This window comes from Raphanus sativus, chromosome 8 (assembly GCF_000801105.2).
Source record: "Raphanus sativus cultivar WK10039 chromosome 8, ASM80110v3, whole genome shotgun sequence".
Taxonomy (NCBI): Eukaryota; Viridiplantae; Streptophyta; class Magnoliopsida; order Brassicales; family Brassicaceae; genus Raphanus; species Raphanus sativus.
Window position 1 is genome coordinate 23,885,588 of NC_079518.1, and position 20,184 is coordinate 23,905,771.

Genomic DNA, 20,184 nt, shown 5'->3' on the forward strand with positions numbered 1-20,184 from the left:
ACTTGGAAACGGAAGCTCCGAAGTGGAGTCTGTACATTGACGAGCCTCGCCAAGACAAGGTTCCGGCATCGGTCTAAGGCTGACCTCCTCAGTTGGAGAAACCATCCAACAATCCTACAGGCTCGGATTCAGCACTTCTAATAACGAGGCTGAATACGAAGCATTAATTGCAGGATTAAAACTCGCCATAAGCCTCGGAATTCGAGAGCTGAACGCTTATAGTGATTCACAGCTAGTAGCTAGCCAATTCCACGGCGAGTATGAAACAAGGGACGAAAGAATGGGGGCATACCTAGAAGTTGTACGGAACCTCACTAAGCAGTTCAATAGATTTGAACTAACGAGGATCCCACGAGGAGAGAACTCCTCAGTAGACGCGCTGGCTGCTCTAGCGTCAACATCAGATCCCCTCGTAAAACGAATCATTCCCGTAGAGGGAATCGAAAAGCCAAGTATCGACATAGCTACCAAAGCTGAGATCAATAGCAAGCCGAAAGAGCAAACGGAAGGTAGCTACCCCCAGACGGTAGCAACCCAAATTCTTACAATGTACTGGTTCTCAAAAACCAGAATTCGTAGCTTTAAAAAGCATACCTCCGGGGGCAAGATCCAGACCTCGGATTCACCTGTCTACGCAGCCAGGACCAGGAGTCGATCTGCTTTTGAAAGCGCATCCAAAGAAATGACCTAGACTCCGGAGAACAACACCAGAACTGGAGATATTCCTCAGAATTCAGACTCCTTCGAGCCTAATCCGACCAATATCTCCGGGGGCAATAAGACATCAGGTCACGACACTCAGGAACCTGAACAAGACACATCAGGTCACGACACTCAGGGACCTGAACAAGAACCGCCCTCATCTCTTCATGACAAAATCATTGGGACAGAGGATTGGAGAATACCAATCATGCAGTACATCTTGGAGGGTAAGATCCCCCCCCCCAATAAGTGGGAGGCCCGAAAACTCAAAGCATTAAGTGCAAGATTTTGCATAATCGAGTCAGCCCTCCATAAACGAAGCATTTCCGGACCTTACCTAAAATGCGTCCATGGCCTCGATGCTATCAATCTTATGAAAGAAATGCACGACGGCTCCTGTGGAAACCACTCTGGGGGCAGAGCTCTAGCTATCCGAATCAAAAGACATGACTATTTCTGGCCCACCATGATCGCTGACTGCGAGGTTTACTCCTCTTCATGTGATAAATGCCAAAGGCATGCACCGATTATACATCAGCATGCGGAAAAACTATCCTCAATATCCGCTCCGTTCATGAGGTGGTCCATGGACACTGTAGGACCACTCATACGTCAGGAAGGGGAAGGCAGAACCTACGCTTCCTCTTGGTCTTGACAGACTACTTCACAAAGTGGATAGAGGCTGAAGCTTTCCAACAGATAACTAGATTCGAAGTCGAAGGATTTGTGTGGAAAGACATTGTCTGCCGCCACGACATCCCGTATGAGATCGTAACCGACAACGGAGGACAGTTCATTTCTCGCGACTTCAAAGCATTTTGCGACAACTGGAATATCCGCCTTACCTTCTCAACACGTCGACGACCTCAAGGTAACGGTCAGGTGGAGGCTGCTAATAAGTCAATATTAGCAAACCTCAAGAAATGTCTCAGAACCAACAAGGAAACCTGGTCTGAAAAGATACCTGAAGTACTTTGGGCATGTCGAACCACCCCAAGAAAAGCCACAGAGGAAATCCCTTTCTCTTTAGCCTACGGGATGGAGGCTGTCGTCCCAGCGGAAACCTCCACCGGGAGCCTCCGCCGGGAGCTCTGTACGTCTGATCCCGAAGCTAACGATCAGCTCTTATCAGACAGTCTCGATTTAATCGAGGAACGACGAGACCGAGCCTTGCTCCGCATTCAAATCTATCAGCAAGCAATGGCCCGATATTACAATTCCAAAGTCAGGCCCCGACAATTCGTTGTAGGTGACCTAGTACTTAGAAAAGTTTTCGAAGGAACCAAGGAACCAGATGCTGGGAAACTAGGGACCAATTGGGAAGGTCCTTACCGGATTATCCACATGGTACGACCTGGCGTCTATAAGCTCCTGAAGGTACGAGCCGAGGTACCTGAAATCAGATCGTGGAATGCCACAAATCTGAAGAAATACTATCATTAGATACTTAAATTCCTCGAATTACGTTAGACTTGACCCCTTGACTGGGTACGTAGGCAATTGTGTTATGAGTGCAACCCCAATCTCATTTTAACACTCTTTCCACCATGGCGAAAGGGGGCATATGTTTGAGAACATATAGCCCAAACAGCGATTGTATGATTATTGTGATACCATGTATCCTATTATCAATAAAGCAATTATCATCGATACCTTGACTTTTTAACAAATTTAGGTCTCTACGAACATGAACCTAAGGTCTTAAAATCCTTCGAACAAATTTAGGTCTCAATGAACCTGAACCTAAGGTCTTAAAACCCTTCAAACAAATTCAGGTCTCCGTGAGCCTGAACCTAAGGTCTTAAAACCCTTCAAACAAATTCAGGTCTCCGTGAACCTGAACCTAAGGTCTTAAAACCCTTCGAACAAATTCAGGTCTCCGTGAACCTGAACCTAAGGTCTTAAAATCCTTCGAATAAATTCAGGTCTCCGTGAACCTGAACCTAAGGTCTTAAAACCCTTCGAACAAATTCAGGTCTCCGTCAACATGAACCTAAGGTCTTAAAATCCTCAGTAATCTCGAAGGTCTTAAAATCCTTCCAACAAACTCAGGTCTCCACGAACCTGGAGCTAAGGTCTTAAAATCCTTAATAACCTCGAAGGTCTTAAAATCCTTCCAACAAACTCAGGTCTCCACGAACCTGGACCTAAGGTCTTAAAATCCTTAATAACCTCGAAGGTCTTAAAATCTTTCCAACAAACTCAGGTCTCCACGAACCTGGACCTAAGGTCTTAAAATCCTTAATAACCTCGAAGGTCTTAAAATCCTTCAGGCGAAATCAAACGTCGACAAACCTAAATCTAAGGTCTTAAAAATCCTTAGAAACCTCTAAAGGTCTTAAAATCCTTATCAAATCCCAAAAGGTCTTAAAATCCTTATCAAATCCCAAAAGGTCTTAAAATCCTTATCAAATCTCAAAAGGTCTTAAAATCCTTATCAAATCTCAAAAGGTCTTAAAATCCTAAGAAAACTTCAACGGGTCTTAAAATCCCACAAACGAATTCAGGTTCTCATGAACCCCCTCCTAAGGTTTTCAGGGTAGCTCAGGCTCCTAAAAACCCGGAGCTAATCTCAATATATATTTCAGGAACTCCTTCTAAGGATCCTCGTAATCGAATACACTCAAAATCTTTGAGACCTGATAAGTCATTGGACATTGTATCTAATAATCACGATACTTGTCCTAACCGAAACTACCACTTGACAAAAGTCAATCTCATCCAAGAAACGATCAAACCAAGTCAAATGACTTAATACGAAAAACAAAACCGAAATTTGAATAAAAGGGTTTAAAAGCCTCCCAAGGCTAACGAGGGTTCAGAAGACCCTAAAACGAGTCAAGGTTTAAAAGCCTCCTCAGGCTATAAGTCTGAAACGTAAACAAAGCCCATTGGGCAAAAGTCATGAAAAGCAACATTACAATTCAAAAAGAGCCACAGCTCTTAGACATTATTATCACGGGAGCTCATCCCGATATCCTTGTCTCCCTCGACTGGATCACTTTCTTTGGCTGGATCTCCCTCATCTGCCTCCTTGTCATCGCCCATCTGGGACGTCTCGACTGGAGCTGAATCAGGGCCCACCAAACCTAAGTTAGAACCATACTCTCCGGAAAAGGATAGATTAAACATGTTAATCTCGAAAGTATCTGAACTCTCTGAGAATTGAGGAATGGGAAGCTTGATGGCCGAGAAGTCGGATACTTGCGCCTTTTCATACGCAATCGTAGCCATCAGATTAAGCAAAGGAAATCTTCAATAAAGATAAATGTTGCTCGAGATCTCAACGAAAAGATTGATGCTCGGCGGCTAGGTCTAGCTTCCGAGATAAGGAATCTTATCTCGAAAGCTGGGGGCAACTGTTGGGCCCAAATATGACCCCCTAGCTAGTAATAGATAATAAGAAATGATAACGGGTCGCGAAAGGCCCATCATGAATTCAATCTTCAAAAACAGCTAAGTCAGATCCGGAGGCTGTGAGCTGGAGATGTTCATCAGAAAGGTCAAGGAAAAGAGGCAGCTCGTTGACAAGTAAGCAGGCGCAGGATCCGGTCAAAGAGGTAGCTCGTGGACAAATAAATAAGCGCAGGACCCGGTCAAAGGGAAGCTGTTACAAATCCCTCAAATCACGGAGGAGATCTCGGGAACCTGTTGGTAGCAACCGACGGGACCTGAGGCTATTTAAAGAAGACATCAAACAATGATCAAGGAATCCAACTTTTATTCACTTTTACGATCATTTACGTAATCTCCAATTCATTTTGTTATCTTTGTAATCATCAAAAGAAACATCTTTTGTAACCATTCTTTTACCACATTATCAATACAAATCCAATTCATTCTACAAGTCATTACGGGATTCAGCCCACGTTATCTTTCCCTAACATTTTCTAAACACTAAACCTGATCTAAAATCTAGGTGTGAGTTTAACCCCTCACACTATCGGCTCCGCGTCGGTTTGGATACGAAATTCAAAACCTGCCGAAAACATGTTATTTTGTAACATGTTTGAGTTTGGTTACAGGATTTTCAGTTATTTTTACAGTGGGTCGTGTATAATTTAACTTCAAACTCAAAAACTTGACCCGTCTAAACTCGAAAAAGCATTGAAAATCAGTGATAAACCAAATATTCTTAATTCCATATCAAACTTATATGTTCTTGCAAACAATTCAACCACAAAAGTACTAAGCAGCATTAAATCTTATGAAGATTCATTCAAAAAAAAAAATTGAAAAACAACAACAAATAAGAATTTCAGTTTCATCAAGTCTCTGCCAAGTTTCTTTGCTTCCACAACTCGTCTCCCTTCACATGCGGACATGACTATTAGTAGTACAAACAAGTCAGATGTTATCACTGTAGAAGCCGAAAATCGAATTGAAATAACCGTAATAAATAAACGCGATATTAAAGAAAGAAACGGATGGAAAGACGAAATGAAACCCGATAAGAAAACGTTTACATAAACGATCATGGAGTCGAGATATGATATCTCTTTCCTTAACTCTTTACATTCGCTCCATAGTGAGACGGGACTGTACGAATATAGAGTCTCTGGATAAAACCATGGAGACTATTCACGCTTCACTCGTGAATTTCCTATCGAACTATAAATCTACGAAACACTCTCTAAAGACTTACGCTAAGGGAATTTTGATGGTTTCAATGTGAAAAAGTCGTAAGAAATGAGAGATAGCGAGTTTATAAAGAGGAGAAGACGAGCCACTTTCCGCAACTTATGCAGCACGTGCGCATGTTGGCGGAAATCTCGTGATGATCTTGGAGGTAAAACGTACTCCGTAAGATCTGTTCTCGTTTAAACTTATCGTCAATAAGAGAACAGCGTGTCGTTTTTAACGAACTTCATATCGTTCAAAATAAAATTGCATGCTGTTTTCTTTGCAAAACGCTGGCTTAATTTTGTCTAAAAATAATCTTATTGGGCCGAAGGCCCTCCACCAAGACCAAAGCCCAAGCCCACGCCGAGCCGAGCCAGGCGGCGGCGGCGCGTGCGTGGAGACGAGGCCATCCTGCTCAGTGCGTCATTTGAACAAGTGATGTGGTTGAAACCTATTTATACACACCAAGATCTTTGTTTCTCCGCGATGTGGGACTTATTCTTATTCCTCTTCATTTAATTAAGCCACAAGAGGCTCAGAAATGATTTGCCCATTGAGTCCATTTCAATTCACATTATACCAATTAATAATTGGCCCAACAATCCCCACATGAATAGAAATGACTCTAGACATATGCAGACTATATGCAGACTATATGCAAACTCGATAGACTCTAAAAAACATAAACTTATTCTAATCCTGACTAGACTAGACAAACTTATCGAAAGTGTGTGCGAAAAATTCACTGTATTTAAGTTGGTGGTATTTTTAAACTTTAAACCACTTATTGTTAAACCTTGAGCCACAAGAGACTCAGAAATGATTGGCCCATTGAGATCCATTTCAATTCACATTATACCAATTAAAAATTGGCCCAACAATCTCTTCACATGCCTATTGACAAAAGTACACACAACAAACAACTCGTGTCCCCTTCATACTATTATGACACAAGTTCACAACAAACCACAAACCTCATTTGTTCTTTGGAAGTTTGTATCAAGAAATTAGCCATGGATATTAAACGCAGGTTCAAATTCGACAATACATATAAGTGCATATGAAATGTTGACGATTAGGAGTCATTAAAAATAAGTAACATAATTGGTTTTGGTGTGGCACAATTGCTTAAAAATAAAAGATATTATGACCAAAGATTCCGTTTATTGAAGTGTACAAGTTGAACCGAGAAAAGAGACAAAGAAGACACAAGATTTAACTCTCGAAAAATAAAAACATGTAGTTAGTAGTTTAAGAGCTCGTAGCTATTATCTCTAACTGTTTTTTTCTCTATTCAATATTTATTGAGTTCTCTTCCTCTATTTATTTTTGTAGTAGCCTTGTCAACGAGTTGTTCTGATGGTCATCATTAGCCATGTTCTTTTGTCAACCGCGATGCGGCAGAGGCAGCGTCGAGAAAAGTAACACTAACAGAAAACAAAATAGTTACGGAAGAAACAGAAATAGCCGCCAGCAACGATAGCGGTGCTATCCAAGGCATCTCTAATGGACGCCAGTATTTTCAGCGTCATCATCTGAGTGATAGATCTATCGCGCGTCTTAATCTAGCGATACTTGATAACTCTGTCATTTCCGTTTTACTCTTCTCAACGTTGTTTTTTCTCGACGCTGCCGCTGCCGCAGCGCGGTTGACAAAAGAACAGGGCTATTATGTTTGTTGCTTGTACATGTCAGAGCTATTGAAAATCATGTTCGAAACTACGCTAGACGTGAGTCGGACGGTTAGTATATGCCTAGCGAGTTAACAGAAAATCGGAGATTAATCGGGAATTAATCAAAGATTAGTTTTTAAATATTTTTCTTAACTTTTCGTAGAAATATATATTTTAAAAGTTTTATCAGTGAGTAATATCACTATAATTAAAGTGGTTGAGTGGAAATAGGTGCTACATATAGGAGACGTCATGGGTTCGAATAATTTCAAACCTGTTTTTTTTCTTTTCTTTCATTAATGGTAAATTCATATTTAAGTTATCTTTTTTTTTTTAGGGTTTTCGCTTCTTCTGCGAATTTTTAATGGCCGCGTCATACCTTTTTAACTTAATACATCGTTTTTCTTGCAGTTTCTTATCATTTATGCATAAAAGTATATATTTGTTATTTAACTTCAATTTCCAAGCATTTAAAACCCTAAAACCCGAACTTTTTACAATGAATCCGATTTTTTGGCCGAGTTTAATAGAATCGCCACGGCTCTTCACCACCGAGAGTTGCACTGCCTAAACGGCCGAGTTGGCCGCCTTTTCGAACACAGATTGAAACAAATTATGATCAGTGATGAGCGCATGCTATTTATAGTTCACTGTTTGTATTGTTCCTCTTTGCCTGGCGAGACTTTTTTCTACCTAAATTCGGCGATGGGCCATCTTGCCATAATGGATTTTTGTGTGTTTATATGTAGAGGCGGAAGGCCCACCCTTCCACAAACCCAAAGGGCTAGTAACGTTTGAAGAAAATAGCTCGTCGTGGCTCTATCCATCAATTTACACCATACATAGTCAGGATCAGTAACGGAATAAGATACAAAATTCCATAAGCCCAGATATCAAAAAGCCCATCACAGAGAGGAATGCGGTACTCTGTTTTGACAGACCTAGTTCCAACGGTCACACCCACTTGACTAAAAAAATATATGCTTCCATAAAAGATAACCCACGTGGACGGCACGGATCAAATAACACGCGCGAGGAGACAGCCCTTAGATGCGATAAGCCAAAATTACTATTTTACCCCAACAAACCAAAACGACTATATATTCATGTCCTAAAACCCTAAACTGAAAAATATCTCGCGCAGCTTCTTTAGGGTTTTTGCCTCTCTCCTCTTCCCAATCTAGCCAGCCACCTCTTCTCAGATTCGCCATGGGTAAAAAATCCGCCACCAAAGTAAGCTTCTTCTCCTTCTGGTGTTTTCTAATTGGCTCCTTTTCGTACTCTTTACTGAAACTCTGTTTGTGTGTTCGTGTCTTCAGGCTGAAGCAGCACCTGGTGCGATTAAGGCCACGAAACCCTTGAAGAAAGGTAAGAACTTTATTTTCTTATGGTTCAAAGTTTGTCTTTTTTTACTCGTACTAGTATATCTGGTGGATATTGATTGCTCAGTTTTTGATAATTAAAGGGTTTGTTTGATTTTAACTTTTTATGCTCTTATGACTTCAGGTAAGAGAGAGGCTGAGGATGACGTGGACACCAAAGTGAACCTTAAGAAGCAGAAGAAGGATGTGATTGCTGCCGTCAAGAAGGAGAAAGCCGTGAAGAAGGCTCCTAAGAAGGTTGAGAGCTCCTCAGAGGACTCATCAGATTCTTCTGATTCCGAGGAAGAAGTCAAGGTATAGCTCTCAACGTCTTACCACTGTTGATTTGTTAGTTTGAAAAAGTAACTGTAGGTTAAGCTCTGTTTGATGTCTATTTGATAGGAATCTATTGTTAATGCTCAATGATATTTACTTGAAATGTCATGTTCTTATTTTTTATTTTCAAATAATGTTAGGCTAAGAAAGTTCCTGCTAAGAAGGTTGAGAGCTCTTCAGACTCATCAGACTCTTCTGATTCCGAGGAAGAGGTTAAGGTATAGTACTCATTGTCACTGTGTTTGCTGTTTGTCTCAAAGTATCCTGTACTTATTTGCCATTTTCTGAATATGTTAGGCTAAGAAAGTTCCTGCTAAGAAGGCTCCAGCTAAGGCTGATTCAAGCAGTGAGGAGGACTCATCTGACGACTCTTCTTCAGATGATGTAAGATTTTTGCGGCTGTTTATTACTGTGTGTTTCAGTTTCGTACCTGTGTTCTAAAACCTTCATTTCTTTGAAGGAACCTGTAACCAAGAAGGCCACTAACGGAAAGGTTGTAAAGAAAACAAAAGATGAGTCATCATCTTCCGAGGAGGAATCTTCCGATGAGGTTAGCTTTATTAACTACTTTGGTGTTTAGCTTTCACTCGTTGGATATTTGCTTAACATACTTGGCCTGTTTCAGGAAGAAGTTGCTGCTACCAAGAAACCTGCTCCAGCTGCTGCTAAAAACGGCTCTGTGAAGGCCAAGGCCAAGGCCAAGGCAGAGAGCTCTTCTGAAGAGGACTCGTCCGAGGAGGAATCTTCTGATGAAGTAAGCACCTCCTCATAAGTATCTTTTAACTTTCTTCCTCTAATGCTTATGAACAATGTGATTTATTTGCGTGTTCTTCTGATTGGATAAAAGGAACCTGCTGCAAAGAAACCTGCGGCTGCTAAGCCAGCTGCAGCAGCTAAGCCAGCTGCTAAAGATTCATCATCTTCTGACGATGATGATTCCGAAGATGAATCTGAGGATGAGAAACCAGCTGCTAAAAAGGCTGCTCCTGCTGCCAAGGCTGCAAGCAGTTCTGATTCATCTGATGAAGATTCTGATGAGGTTAGCTTTCTGTACTTTACTCATCAAGCATGCTTCTAATATCCTGTATTTGATTTATTTATTGACCATGTGTTTGATTTGGTGATTTTACAGGAAAGTGAAGATGAAAAGCCTGCACCAAAAAAGGCTTCCAAGGCTGCTGCTAAAAAGGAGAGCAGTAGTGATGAATCTGACTCTGATGAATCCGATGAGGAAGAAACCCCAAAGAAAAAGGTGTGACAAATGCTTTCTTTCTTTATATGATTAGTTTCATTATGATTTACAAAATATCAGAGTCGAGTTTCTATTGCAAATGTTGCGTGACTTACTGTTTACTGATCTAATGTTTACAAAAACAGAACGCTGATGTAGAGATGGTGGATGCTGAGCCGCAACAGGTAAGAGAATCCCTCAACATAGTAGTTACCTCTAACCTTTATTTTTATGGATCATACTTTGAAGTTAATTTGTGTTTCATCCTGTTTGTCTTTCAGCCTAAGACACCGGCAACTCCTGCTACAGGAGGAACAAAGACGATCTTTGCTGGTAATCTCTCATTCCAAATCGAAAGAACAGACGTGTAAGTTGCTCTCTACTCTCTAACTCTCTTTGGGATAAGTTGAGTTTTTTCGGTGATCTTATGATAGTTTACCCTTCCATATACAGTGAGAATTTCTTTAAAGATGCTGGCGAGGTTGTTGATGTTAGATTTGCAACGAGTAAAGATGATGGCAGCTTCAGAGGCTTTGGCCATGTTGAGTTTGCTACTGCTGAAGCTGCACAGAAGGTGGGTTTGCAAGCAGTGTTTTTGCTTATGGCGAAAGATGTACAATTACTTATTTTGACTAAAAATCATTTGTACTCTCAGGCATTGCAACTCCACGGTAAACCCTTGCTTGGTCGTGATATTCGTCTTGATGTTGCTGCTGAGAGGGGAGACAGACCCGCATACACTCCACAAAGCGGGTAAAAATTGATTTTTTCTTGGAGACTTGTTTTGTGTACGATGTTCTAGTGTTGATAGTATTCTCCTTTGTGCAGTAACGGTGGTGGTAACTTCAGAAGCGGTGGTGGTGGTGGTGGTGACGGTCAAAAGATTTTCGTTAAGGGATTCGATGCGTCTCTTGCTGAGGATGATATCAGGCATGCATTGACTGAACATTTTGCTTCATGTGGAGAGATCACAAGGGTTTCTGTTCCCATGGACCGTGAAACTGGTTCTTCCAAAGGGTGTGTGACTTTTTCTACCTCTATTTTGTGACAAGTTTGTGTATTATGTTCTCACAGATGCTAACTAAAAGTTTTGTTTTAAATTGTAGAATTGCTTTCATTGACTTTAAAGAAGCCGCAGAGAAGGCGTTTGACCTTAATGGTACTGAAGCGGCAGGAGGGTATCTCGTTGTTGACGAGTCTAAACCGAGGGACAACAGTGGTGGTGGTGGATTCAGTGGTGGTGGAAGGAGCGGAGGATACAGTGGTGGCGGTGGATACGGTGGTGGCGGCGGTGGTCGCTTTGGTGGTGGCAGAGGAAGAGATGGTGGTAGCCGTGGTCGTTTTGGTGGTGGTAGAAGGGGCGGTGGCAGAGGAAGAGACTCTGGTGGTGGCCGTGGATCATACAGCAAACCTAGTTTTTCAGGTACGTTAATATGTTATTGATGTGCATCTTTGAAATATTGATAGTAAAGTAACAACCAGTATCTCACTTATTCTTGGTTTTTATTTGGGCAGGCACGAAGACTACCTTTGACGATTAGAAGCCTTATGGAGAAGAGAATGTGTTCTCAAGTCCTTTAGCCGTTTGATGCTATGCTTGTTTTTATTATTTTAGTTTTTTTTCTACTCGAGTCAGTGTCTGAATCCTTATATTTTTGTCTGAATTTAAATTAAAACTCAATTTTGAGTGCTTTTGTGTTGAATCATTGTCTTCCTTTAGCTTTGAAATCTTATCACTCTAATGATATAAACAAACGTAAAACTGGATGTTAACAAAGTGGATTAGTAGTAAAAACAGAGACCCATATAGGTCAGATATAATTTGCCCCTTTTGTAGGTGGTATGCATATTTTTGCCCTGTTAGGTTTAGCATTGCTAGAAATCTTCATTCTGTAGCTGAGAATTTGTTTTTTGATTAGCACTTTGTTTGTAGTAGTACCTATAGTTCCCGGCTATCCAGTTAGCAGTTATTGAATGAAGAAGTTCGAAGTTCGACTGGTGCACTTGTTTGCTTTGGAGTGTATGGTGTTGGTGTTGCTTTCTAAGACGAAACTGTGCGAAGTCTTAACTGAAAATGAGAATCAGATAATGGCCGAAGAGGCAAGAAGTCGTAGAGCGAGTAAGAAGATCATCAACCTCGTGGGTTTTGTTGGCTTTTTAAGGTTTAGAAGATCCTCTTCCTTAAGACCTAGAAAGTTTCATTAAATTATTTGATGATTCACGGAACAGGATTGATGTTTATTGTCTAGTTACCTAATTTTCCTGTGAGTTTAGCGAATAGACAAACAAGTAGAGCTGTTCCAAACAAAGTTGGTTCTGATTGCATGTAGTTTATCCTTCATCTGTACAGTAATCATTCTGGTCTGGTCCACCAACCAGAGCACCATGGCTAGATAACATATCAGTGTGAGACATTTTATACCACCACAGTTCACAGAAGAACGTTGACCAAAGATTGAAGGGAATGACGTGCCTCTATGGTGAACTCTGGTTGGGTATTTTGGTCCATACCCAAATAGACAATTCATTCCTTGGCAGCTTTTTTCACAGAATGTAATCAGCTTGCAAGTTGAGAAGACCCGATTAATGCATTTAAAGTAGCAAGAAAAATGATTTTGTGTACTTTAAAGATTTGATTACCTCAGATCTTGCAAAATCAAGAAAGGCTTGAGATTGAACCGAACCATAAGGACAATTGAGTTTAGCATTTGCTGCAGAGAGATAATTCCGAACATACATCAAACCACCTGAAGTTTCCTCCATTCAAAAGAAAAGAAAAACTTTCAATATTCATCAAATTTTCTAGTAGTTACTAACTAATTTGCCAGTTATTTGAATGTTGTAGCCATCATTCTTCTTGAGACGAGCACAAGCGAAGTAATTTACTGTTTCAAGAAGTACGTTCGCCTCCTTTACCTTCCAACAATATCTAAGCGCACACTCGCACAATTTGAACAAGAGTCAAGATTAGTATTCTTGAAACTGCAGAAAGAACATTCTGAAGAAACCAGCATATTTACCTTGGTGAAAAGGACTTGAACTGATAGGTACTTAAATGAAGAAGTCAAAGGAACTGCTGGCATGGACAAAAAATTAAGGGATAAGAGACACTAGTTGGTTAAGAAGCTTTGTAGTTGGAATAGCTAAAGGAGATAGAGAAGAGAAATATTCTCGAACTCTTAATGAAGCAAAATTTATTCTGTCATTTTTTACGAATTCTCATATATCTTATCTATTCTCATATTTTTCATATGGATGGTTAATGTTGAAAGTGCTGACCAATCAAAGTTTTTTTTCTCTCCAATGGAGTCCGCTCATTCCCTCTTCTTCGTATCTCCTCTCTTTTCTATCTCTTCCTGATTTTCGCGAGAGAGGTAAAATCGAAAAATCAGAGGGGGAGATTCCAATTCCAATTCCAAATCAGCTTACTCCTCGGTTGGATGCTGAATCATTGAGTAACTGATTCCCAACCCATCTCGAATCAACATTGCTTCAAGTAAGGCATTATCATGGTATGTAGCTTAAATCGTCGTAAAATCTCCTCATTCGAAACCACCATACCCGATAACATGTTTTGTGGTTGTGATTTTAGATAGTTTATTTGTGTTGAACTAATTGAGGATTGGAAAGTGTGGATGGTGTGTCTATTAGGGAATTATGCAATCAACAACTGGTATAATCATAAGGAATGATAGAATGTCGGGAATCAAATTAAGCTTTGGTTTGAAGAGGAATGAACATCGGGAAAACCTAGTATAAATATGGTATAAATAAAAGGGTAAAACTGTAAAACTTGGTTAGATTAGACTGCTATAACTTTGTAAAACTTGGTATTAGTTGAACCGTAAATATGTGTAACTATGTAAAACTTTAATGACAAAAAATGTAAATAGATGAAACATTAGTGACAACAATGTGTTACACGGTATAACTTTGTATAATTTCAGTAGCATAATTGTATAACTAGACATAACTTACTATAACTTTAATTGTATAACTATATAACTTGGTTTAACTTTAATATTTTATATTTTATTATTGGTATGGTTATTATACAATTCTCTACAAATATTTTATTATTGGTATGGTTATTATACAATTCTCTACAAATCTTTTGTTATTCAAAATGTTTAGATTTTAATGATTCTTTAAATCTATTAAAATTAGTGTTATTGGGAATTATATTCTTGACTCTTTAACTCATGAAACAAGATTGTGAGAATACTACATATTTACCTTAGATTCTTAAACTCATTAAATAATTTATTTCTACATATTTTCACAATATAAAAAATTCTCTACAACTCTTTCCAAATTTAACAAATCTATCAACTTTTAAAATCAATAAACTCTATATGAATCTAACTCCAACTAACACCCCCTATCATCATACCAATAATACTAGACTTTATAAATTCTTAAAATCATTAAAAGTATACTTCCCACTAACACCCCCTAAATTAAGAGACTTTTGTTAGGAATGTTTCCGCCGTGGATTCTCTAAACATCTCTACTGTGACCAACCACTCCGACGTTTGCTCTCACACTCAACACCTACAATCTACAGCTACCGACTTCCATCGGGTTCAGCTTGGTTCCTTGATTTACTGTTATGTTCTTCTTTCAATATCATATCTACTATCCTTAAAACCAAAGCAGTGCATTAGTACTTGTAATATTTTTATTTCGTTTATTTATTGCATAGAAAATTATTTTAAGAAAAACAAAACAAAATATCTATAAATTTTTATTAGATTCATTATCTGATTCGATCCGAATAAAAAATCCGGATATCTGTAATTCTACGAATCAAACCAATACTGATATGTAATATCCGTAAAAAACATATCAAATTATAAATACTAATATTTTTAAGAATGGATATCCGATCTGATCCATTACATCCATATATATTCATATATTTAAAAAATAATATATATATATATATATATATTATAAATATTTCAAGTTTTACAGTGTTTTATTTACTAAATTTATTTTAAAAAAATTAAAGCAAAATTTTATTTTTGTAATAAAATAATATTATTTATATTAATTTGGTTTTTTATTTATTTTCAAATTTTTATTTATTTTTGCAGACTAAATCAGATATCCAATAAAAATTCTAAATTTTTTTGGACATTCGATACACCGGATATTTAGATAGCTACATATCAAATTATATCAGATAATTAACTATTTGGGACGAAACAAATCAGATGAAAATACCTCCACAGATTCTGATATCCATTCTTGTCCACCCCTAGTGGAATATGATTTTCATGTACGTGTTAAGGAGATTCAGACCAAACTCAGGGCAAAGCTTAGTGGATTGGACCTTCAGATTGAGGCTACATTATCACTCGACTCTGTCATCGTTCTTTCCCACTCGCCCACTCCTCTTCCTTCATTGGCACTTGGTTCCAATTCATCCAACCTCGCTAACCTTATCTTTCTATTACTGTGCTTCACAGATGTTTCATTCTTATGATCAGTCATGTAGCGCATTTACTCTCTAAAGCAGTTACCTGGTTTGTAATGGCCCTATTTCTAAAAGGTATTATGCAATGGAATAGTATTTTAAAAAATAAAGAACATGTATGTTGCAACCTTCGATTGTTGACAAAAAAAAACTTTTTTATATAAAAAGGAAATTGTTACTGATAATATAGTTAAGATACAATAACTTAGGCCTACAATAAATCCATTAGAAAAAAATGAGTTAAATTTCATACTGAAAACCTCTATTCCAGTTGATATACTTTCAACTAAACCATCTTTACCCAAAATCAATCCTAAACCATATTTAAACCGATATGCGGTATTTTACATGCTCACATATTCGGGTTTCCACTCTGTTCCATTTTCAAGTTTGATTGAAACTTCGCTTCTCTCTGTTTCCGGAGATGTCTGTCTTTAAGGAATCTTTCGTTATACTCGGAGCTGATTCATCTGAGTATGTTCCTGTCTCAGTCTACTTCTCAGGCCAAGTAGACGATTGCATCGATGACGTTTTCGCGGCCGCCGTCTTCGTGCTTACTCTAACAGAGACGATGTCTTCGGATCTAACGGTGGACACGACGGTCCTAAATATATTGGTCTCAAATTGGAAGACCAAAGCTCTTTAGTCTTACTAAGAATTTATGGTCACTGCATTGCTAATGTATCTGAATTGACAAAGATGATCTGCTTGGATGTAACAATAGTAACCTCATCCATTGTTCTTATTCTTTTTCATTTCTTTATACTTCTATTCATGAAGATCATTTATCAAAGTTTAGCTTCATACAGCATATATGTTCCTCCTTTGTGAATATGAATGCCACAAGTGTTAATTTGCTATGCAGAACTGCAAAGAGTTCTCTAACATACATGTGACATGTCAGTAGAAAACAATTGTTTTAGATGATCACTTTACATGTCATATTAAATTGCATCACGAACTTACAAGTTGCAAGAATCTAACAACAAGCTTCACTAACGTCAACAGACAACAATCATATAAAAGAGGTTCAAAATAGAATAAGTAACAATAAAAAAAGATGGGATAAATCTACATATTTAGTATTATTATTAGAGAAATTGCAGTAGAGACACATTGAAAAAGACTCGAAACCATAATTAAAACAACCCAAATGATGGGTTTTCTCCCACGGATTATTCTAACGACAATCATTGCAATAAAACTAACATAACTTATAAATACGCATTAGATCATAGGTTAAACCAGACTGATTCAAAATTTTCAAACCGGCCGGTCCAACTAAAAAAGGATCAATTTGATCCAAAGGATGATTTATTTAATTAGCTCTGGTTCCGGAACTACCACCGTCGTGTCCGTTTTTCCACCGTGGAACGCCGATGAAAAATTGGTGTTAAGGTCAGAATACATGGAAACAACCTTAGTGATGTTTCCATTGAGTTCTTGGATCAAAGCGACGTTCTTGGACATGTTATCAGCCATTCTCGACTGGTGATTGTCGTTGACCTGCTGGATCAATGATCTGTTTCTGTCCAAAACCGATTGCACTTGTCTGAAATTCCGATCTAGATTCTCCCACATCGCCGGATCTTCTCCTCCTCCTCTTTGCTCCGCCTCTTCCGCCACGTTCCTTCGCCGCTTCGTCTCGCCGTTCCTCTTCATTTAAGTAAATCTCGTTCTAACTTAGTTTCTATCGACAGAAGATTTTGTTATTTTATCTGTTTTTCTTATGATTTTTTTTGTATTTTCGCAACTCAGGAGAAATCAGATATTTATAGTAAATATCTTCCGCAGAAGATGATAAATGGACACGGAGACAAGTAGTTCTGTTTAATCACCAGGCGAATAAACAACGCGTGTAACTCAAATACTCGTATCTGATAGAGTAGTGAAGCACACACGCGTGGGGGGGGGAATGTGAGCAGTGATTGGTTGAGCGGAATAAAGAACAGAGCTTTTTGTGCACTTTTTCTCTATTTTGAGAAATATCTCAAGATATTTATTGTAGTGAATAGCTTTGCACGAATGACTTGCCACGGTAAAGAACCAGATTCCCATAACGCATGAGCTCATTTTCCAATTTCTAAAACTTGCGTTTTTAACACTTTCTAGTTTTATTCGTTAGATATTTAGTAACGCACTAAAAATATCTGAATAATCAAAATGCAAGACGCTACAAAAACATATCTATTCAACTTGACAGTTTGTTCATCAAAACTCAATTGTTGCTATCAAAAGTCAAAACGCACCTTTATCCGGGCAAGAAATTGGGCGTACTGAGGCGTTTTTAGTTTTCAAATTTATGGTTTGCAGCAGCTTTTTCTGGAGTGAAGTGGTTCAGCGGATGAGTAGACTGCTTATGCGTTTGTGCGGGGTAGCTAATAGTTATCCGTACATTAAAGGTGTTGAGAACAGCCGTCGTTTAGGTTAGAAGAAGAATAGAGAAGAAAACGTATTGAGGCAAATACCCGTTTAGGGTTTTTTTATTAATGATGTGATAATAATTTATAAACCATTAGACCCATATTTATACAGCCTCAAAAAACCCGATTTCTTTTTCCCAATAGAAATAGTAACTTTCCTAAACCGAAAAGGCATACCGTACCGCGGGGGCCTGCGGCCCCCGCACCCCCAGATGTCAACCTTGATAACGAGTGTCGCCCGCACTACGTCCGACCCACGAGTGCTGGGCATTTTACTGGTACAATAGAGATTTAAGACACACAGATGCAACAAACACCACCTTGACGAAAAATCTCTACAAAACTCCTTATCCCGTCTATCTTCTGGGGGAACCTCCATTGCTTCTTAGTATTGGCAAACACGGAGCAGATTCAAGCAATGCTTGAACTTCTCCGTTGTAACAGGCTTGGTCAACATGTCAGCTGGATTCTCCGACGTATGCACCTTCTCCAATAAGACTTCTCCAGAAGCTGCTAACTCCCTTATCTTGTGAAACCTTATACGTATGTGCTTCGTCCTTCCATGATACACTTGATTCTTAGCCAAGCATAACGCGCTTTGACTATCACAGTGTAGCTGAACACCTTCTTGATCAACACCCAACTCGGATACAAGTCTTTGTACCCATACTGCTTCCTTAGCTGCTTCTCCAAGTGCCATGTATTCAGCTTCAGTGGTTGACATCGCTACAATACCTTGTTGTACTGATCTCCAGCAAATAGGTGCTCCTGCAAGAGTAAATACATACCCCGTAGTTGACCTGCTATTATCAAGGTCTCCACCATAATCTGAATCCACGAACCCAATAACTGAATCCTGCACTTCTCCACCAAACATAAGCCCATAGTCACTTGTACCTCGCAAGTATCTTAGGATCCACTTCACAGCATCCCAATGTCTCCTCCCAGGATTCGACATGTACTTACTGACTTGACTAACTGCTTGTGCTAGATCCGGTCTTGTACACACCATTGCATACATCAAACAACCAACTGCGCTAGCATAAGGAACCTCCGTCATATCTTTGAGTTCTTCAGCAGACTTTGGACTTTGCTCTGCTGTAAGTATGAAGTGCTTCGCCAATGGTGTAGAGACTGGTTTTGAATTCGACATATCAAAACGTTCTAACACCTTCTCAATGTAGCTCTTCTGAGAAAGCCATAACCTCTTAGAGCTTCTATCCCTGCGAATCTCCATTCCAAGAAGCTTCTTTAGGTTAGAAGAAGAATAGAGAAGAAAACGTATTGAGGCAAATACCGGTTTAGGGTTTCTTATTAATGATGTGATAATAGTTTACAAACCCTTAGAACCATATTTATACAGCCTCAAAAAACCCGATTTCCTTTTCCCAATAGAAATAGTAACTTTCCTAAACCCAAAAGGCATACCGTACCGCGGGGGCCCGCACCCCCAGATGTCAACCTTGATAACGAGTGTCGCCCGCACTACGTCCGACCCACGAGTGCTGGACATTTTACTGGTATAATAGAGATTTAAGACACACAGATGCAACAAAAGGCTTTTGGCAAAATCGGTTCAGTTGAGGCATACGGCTGCACCTTTATCCGGGCCTCCGGTTAATACCGGGCCGAGTGGTTTACTCCGAATGCATCCGTCAGAAACTTCAGGACAGTTCGTTGCTGTGTGTATTATTGTTGCAGGTGGGTATAGGTGCCTCTCCGACGAAGCTGTAGGAGCGGTGTGGTTTGAGGGCTGGCCAATATTCCGTGGCTCGTGGCAACTTAGGAGACTCCCCTCTGCATCTCCAGTAACTTGATGCATAGCTTTCTGTAGTTTCAGGCAGTTGGTCATCCTTCTCGTTTTTAACTATTGCCTTTGTCAAGTTTCTCTTGCTGTATTTCAATTTTGTTGTTGTTTAGCTGCTTGTCTTTCTTCTGCTACTAGTCTCTTATGTAATTTCTGTCAAAAACTAAAAGTTTGGTATAATAAATTAACATTTTACCAAAAAAAAAAAAAAAAGTCAAAACGCAAGACGTTACAAAATGACAACTGAATCTCTAATTTGTTTTTCGTTTTTTTTTTGCTATTGGTCATTAACCTCATACTTGAACCTTATTTGTTCCTATTACGTTGAAGCAAATCCTTTTTAATTTGTTTTTTTTTTCAAAAAAGATCTATGAAGAGCTTTTACCAAGGATGATAAATCAGCTTATAATAATCCGTTAATAGAAGAACAATTCTGGGAGGAGTATCTAAATTCTCTTTGTAGAAAGATAAAACCAAAAAATGAATTTCACGTAGCCTCGGAAGAACATGAAATAGCCACATGATTAGGTGTCAGTTTCAGTCAAT

At 39.1% G+C, this 20,184-nt stretch overlaps 1 protein-coding gene and 1 pseudogene across 2 annotated transcripts; one reads left to right on the forward strand and one right to left on the reverse strand.

Moving 5' to 3' along the window:
- Positions 1-8,117: 8,117 nt before the first annotated feature.
- LOC130499215 (nucleolin 1) lies at positions 8,118-11,629 on the forward strand. Of its 2 annotated transcripts, none has more exons than XM_056993243.1 (16): positions 8,118-8,231; positions 8,318-8,366; positions 8,505-8,674; positions 8,836-8,913; positions 8,993-9,079; positions 9,156-9,245; positions 9,321-9,449; positions 9,543-9,734; positions 9,828-9,947; positions 10,073-10,111; positions 10,208-10,293; positions 10,380-10,500; positions 10,582-10,679; positions 10,755-10,943; positions 11,033-11,349; positions 11,442-11,629. In XM_056993243.1, exons 1-16 carry the CDS (start codon positions 8,208-8,210, stop codon positions 11,465-11,467), a joined length of 1,815 nt encoding a protein of 604 aa, XP_056849223.1. In that variant the 5' UTR covers positions 8,118-8,207; the 3' UTR covers positions 11,468-11,629. The 2 variants fall into 2 exon arrangements, with proteins under 2 accessions (XP_056849223.1, XP_056849224.1); XM_056993244.1 differs by having other exon boundaries at positions 8,505-8,617; positions 8,860-8,913.
- A 4,847-nt stretch (positions 11,630-16,476) lies between these two features.
- Positions 16,477-17,159, reverse strand: LOC108821820 (protein EARLY FLOWERING 4-like; annotated as a pseudogene).
- Between the last annotated feature and the right edge of the window lie 3,025 nt (positions 17,160-20,184).

Coding starts and splice junctions, on each gene's coding strand:
- LOC130499215 (XM_056993243.1), top strand. CDS start 8,208: ATGGGTAAAAAATCCGCCACCAAA. Junction 9,450..9,542: donor AGGAGGAATCTTCTGATGAA/GTAAGCACCTCC, acceptor ATTGGATAAAAG/GAACCTGCTGCAAAGAAACC. Junction 10,294..10,379: donor CAAATCGAAAGAACAGACGT/GTAAGTTGCTCT, acceptor TTCCATATACAG/TGAGAATTTCTTTAAAGATG.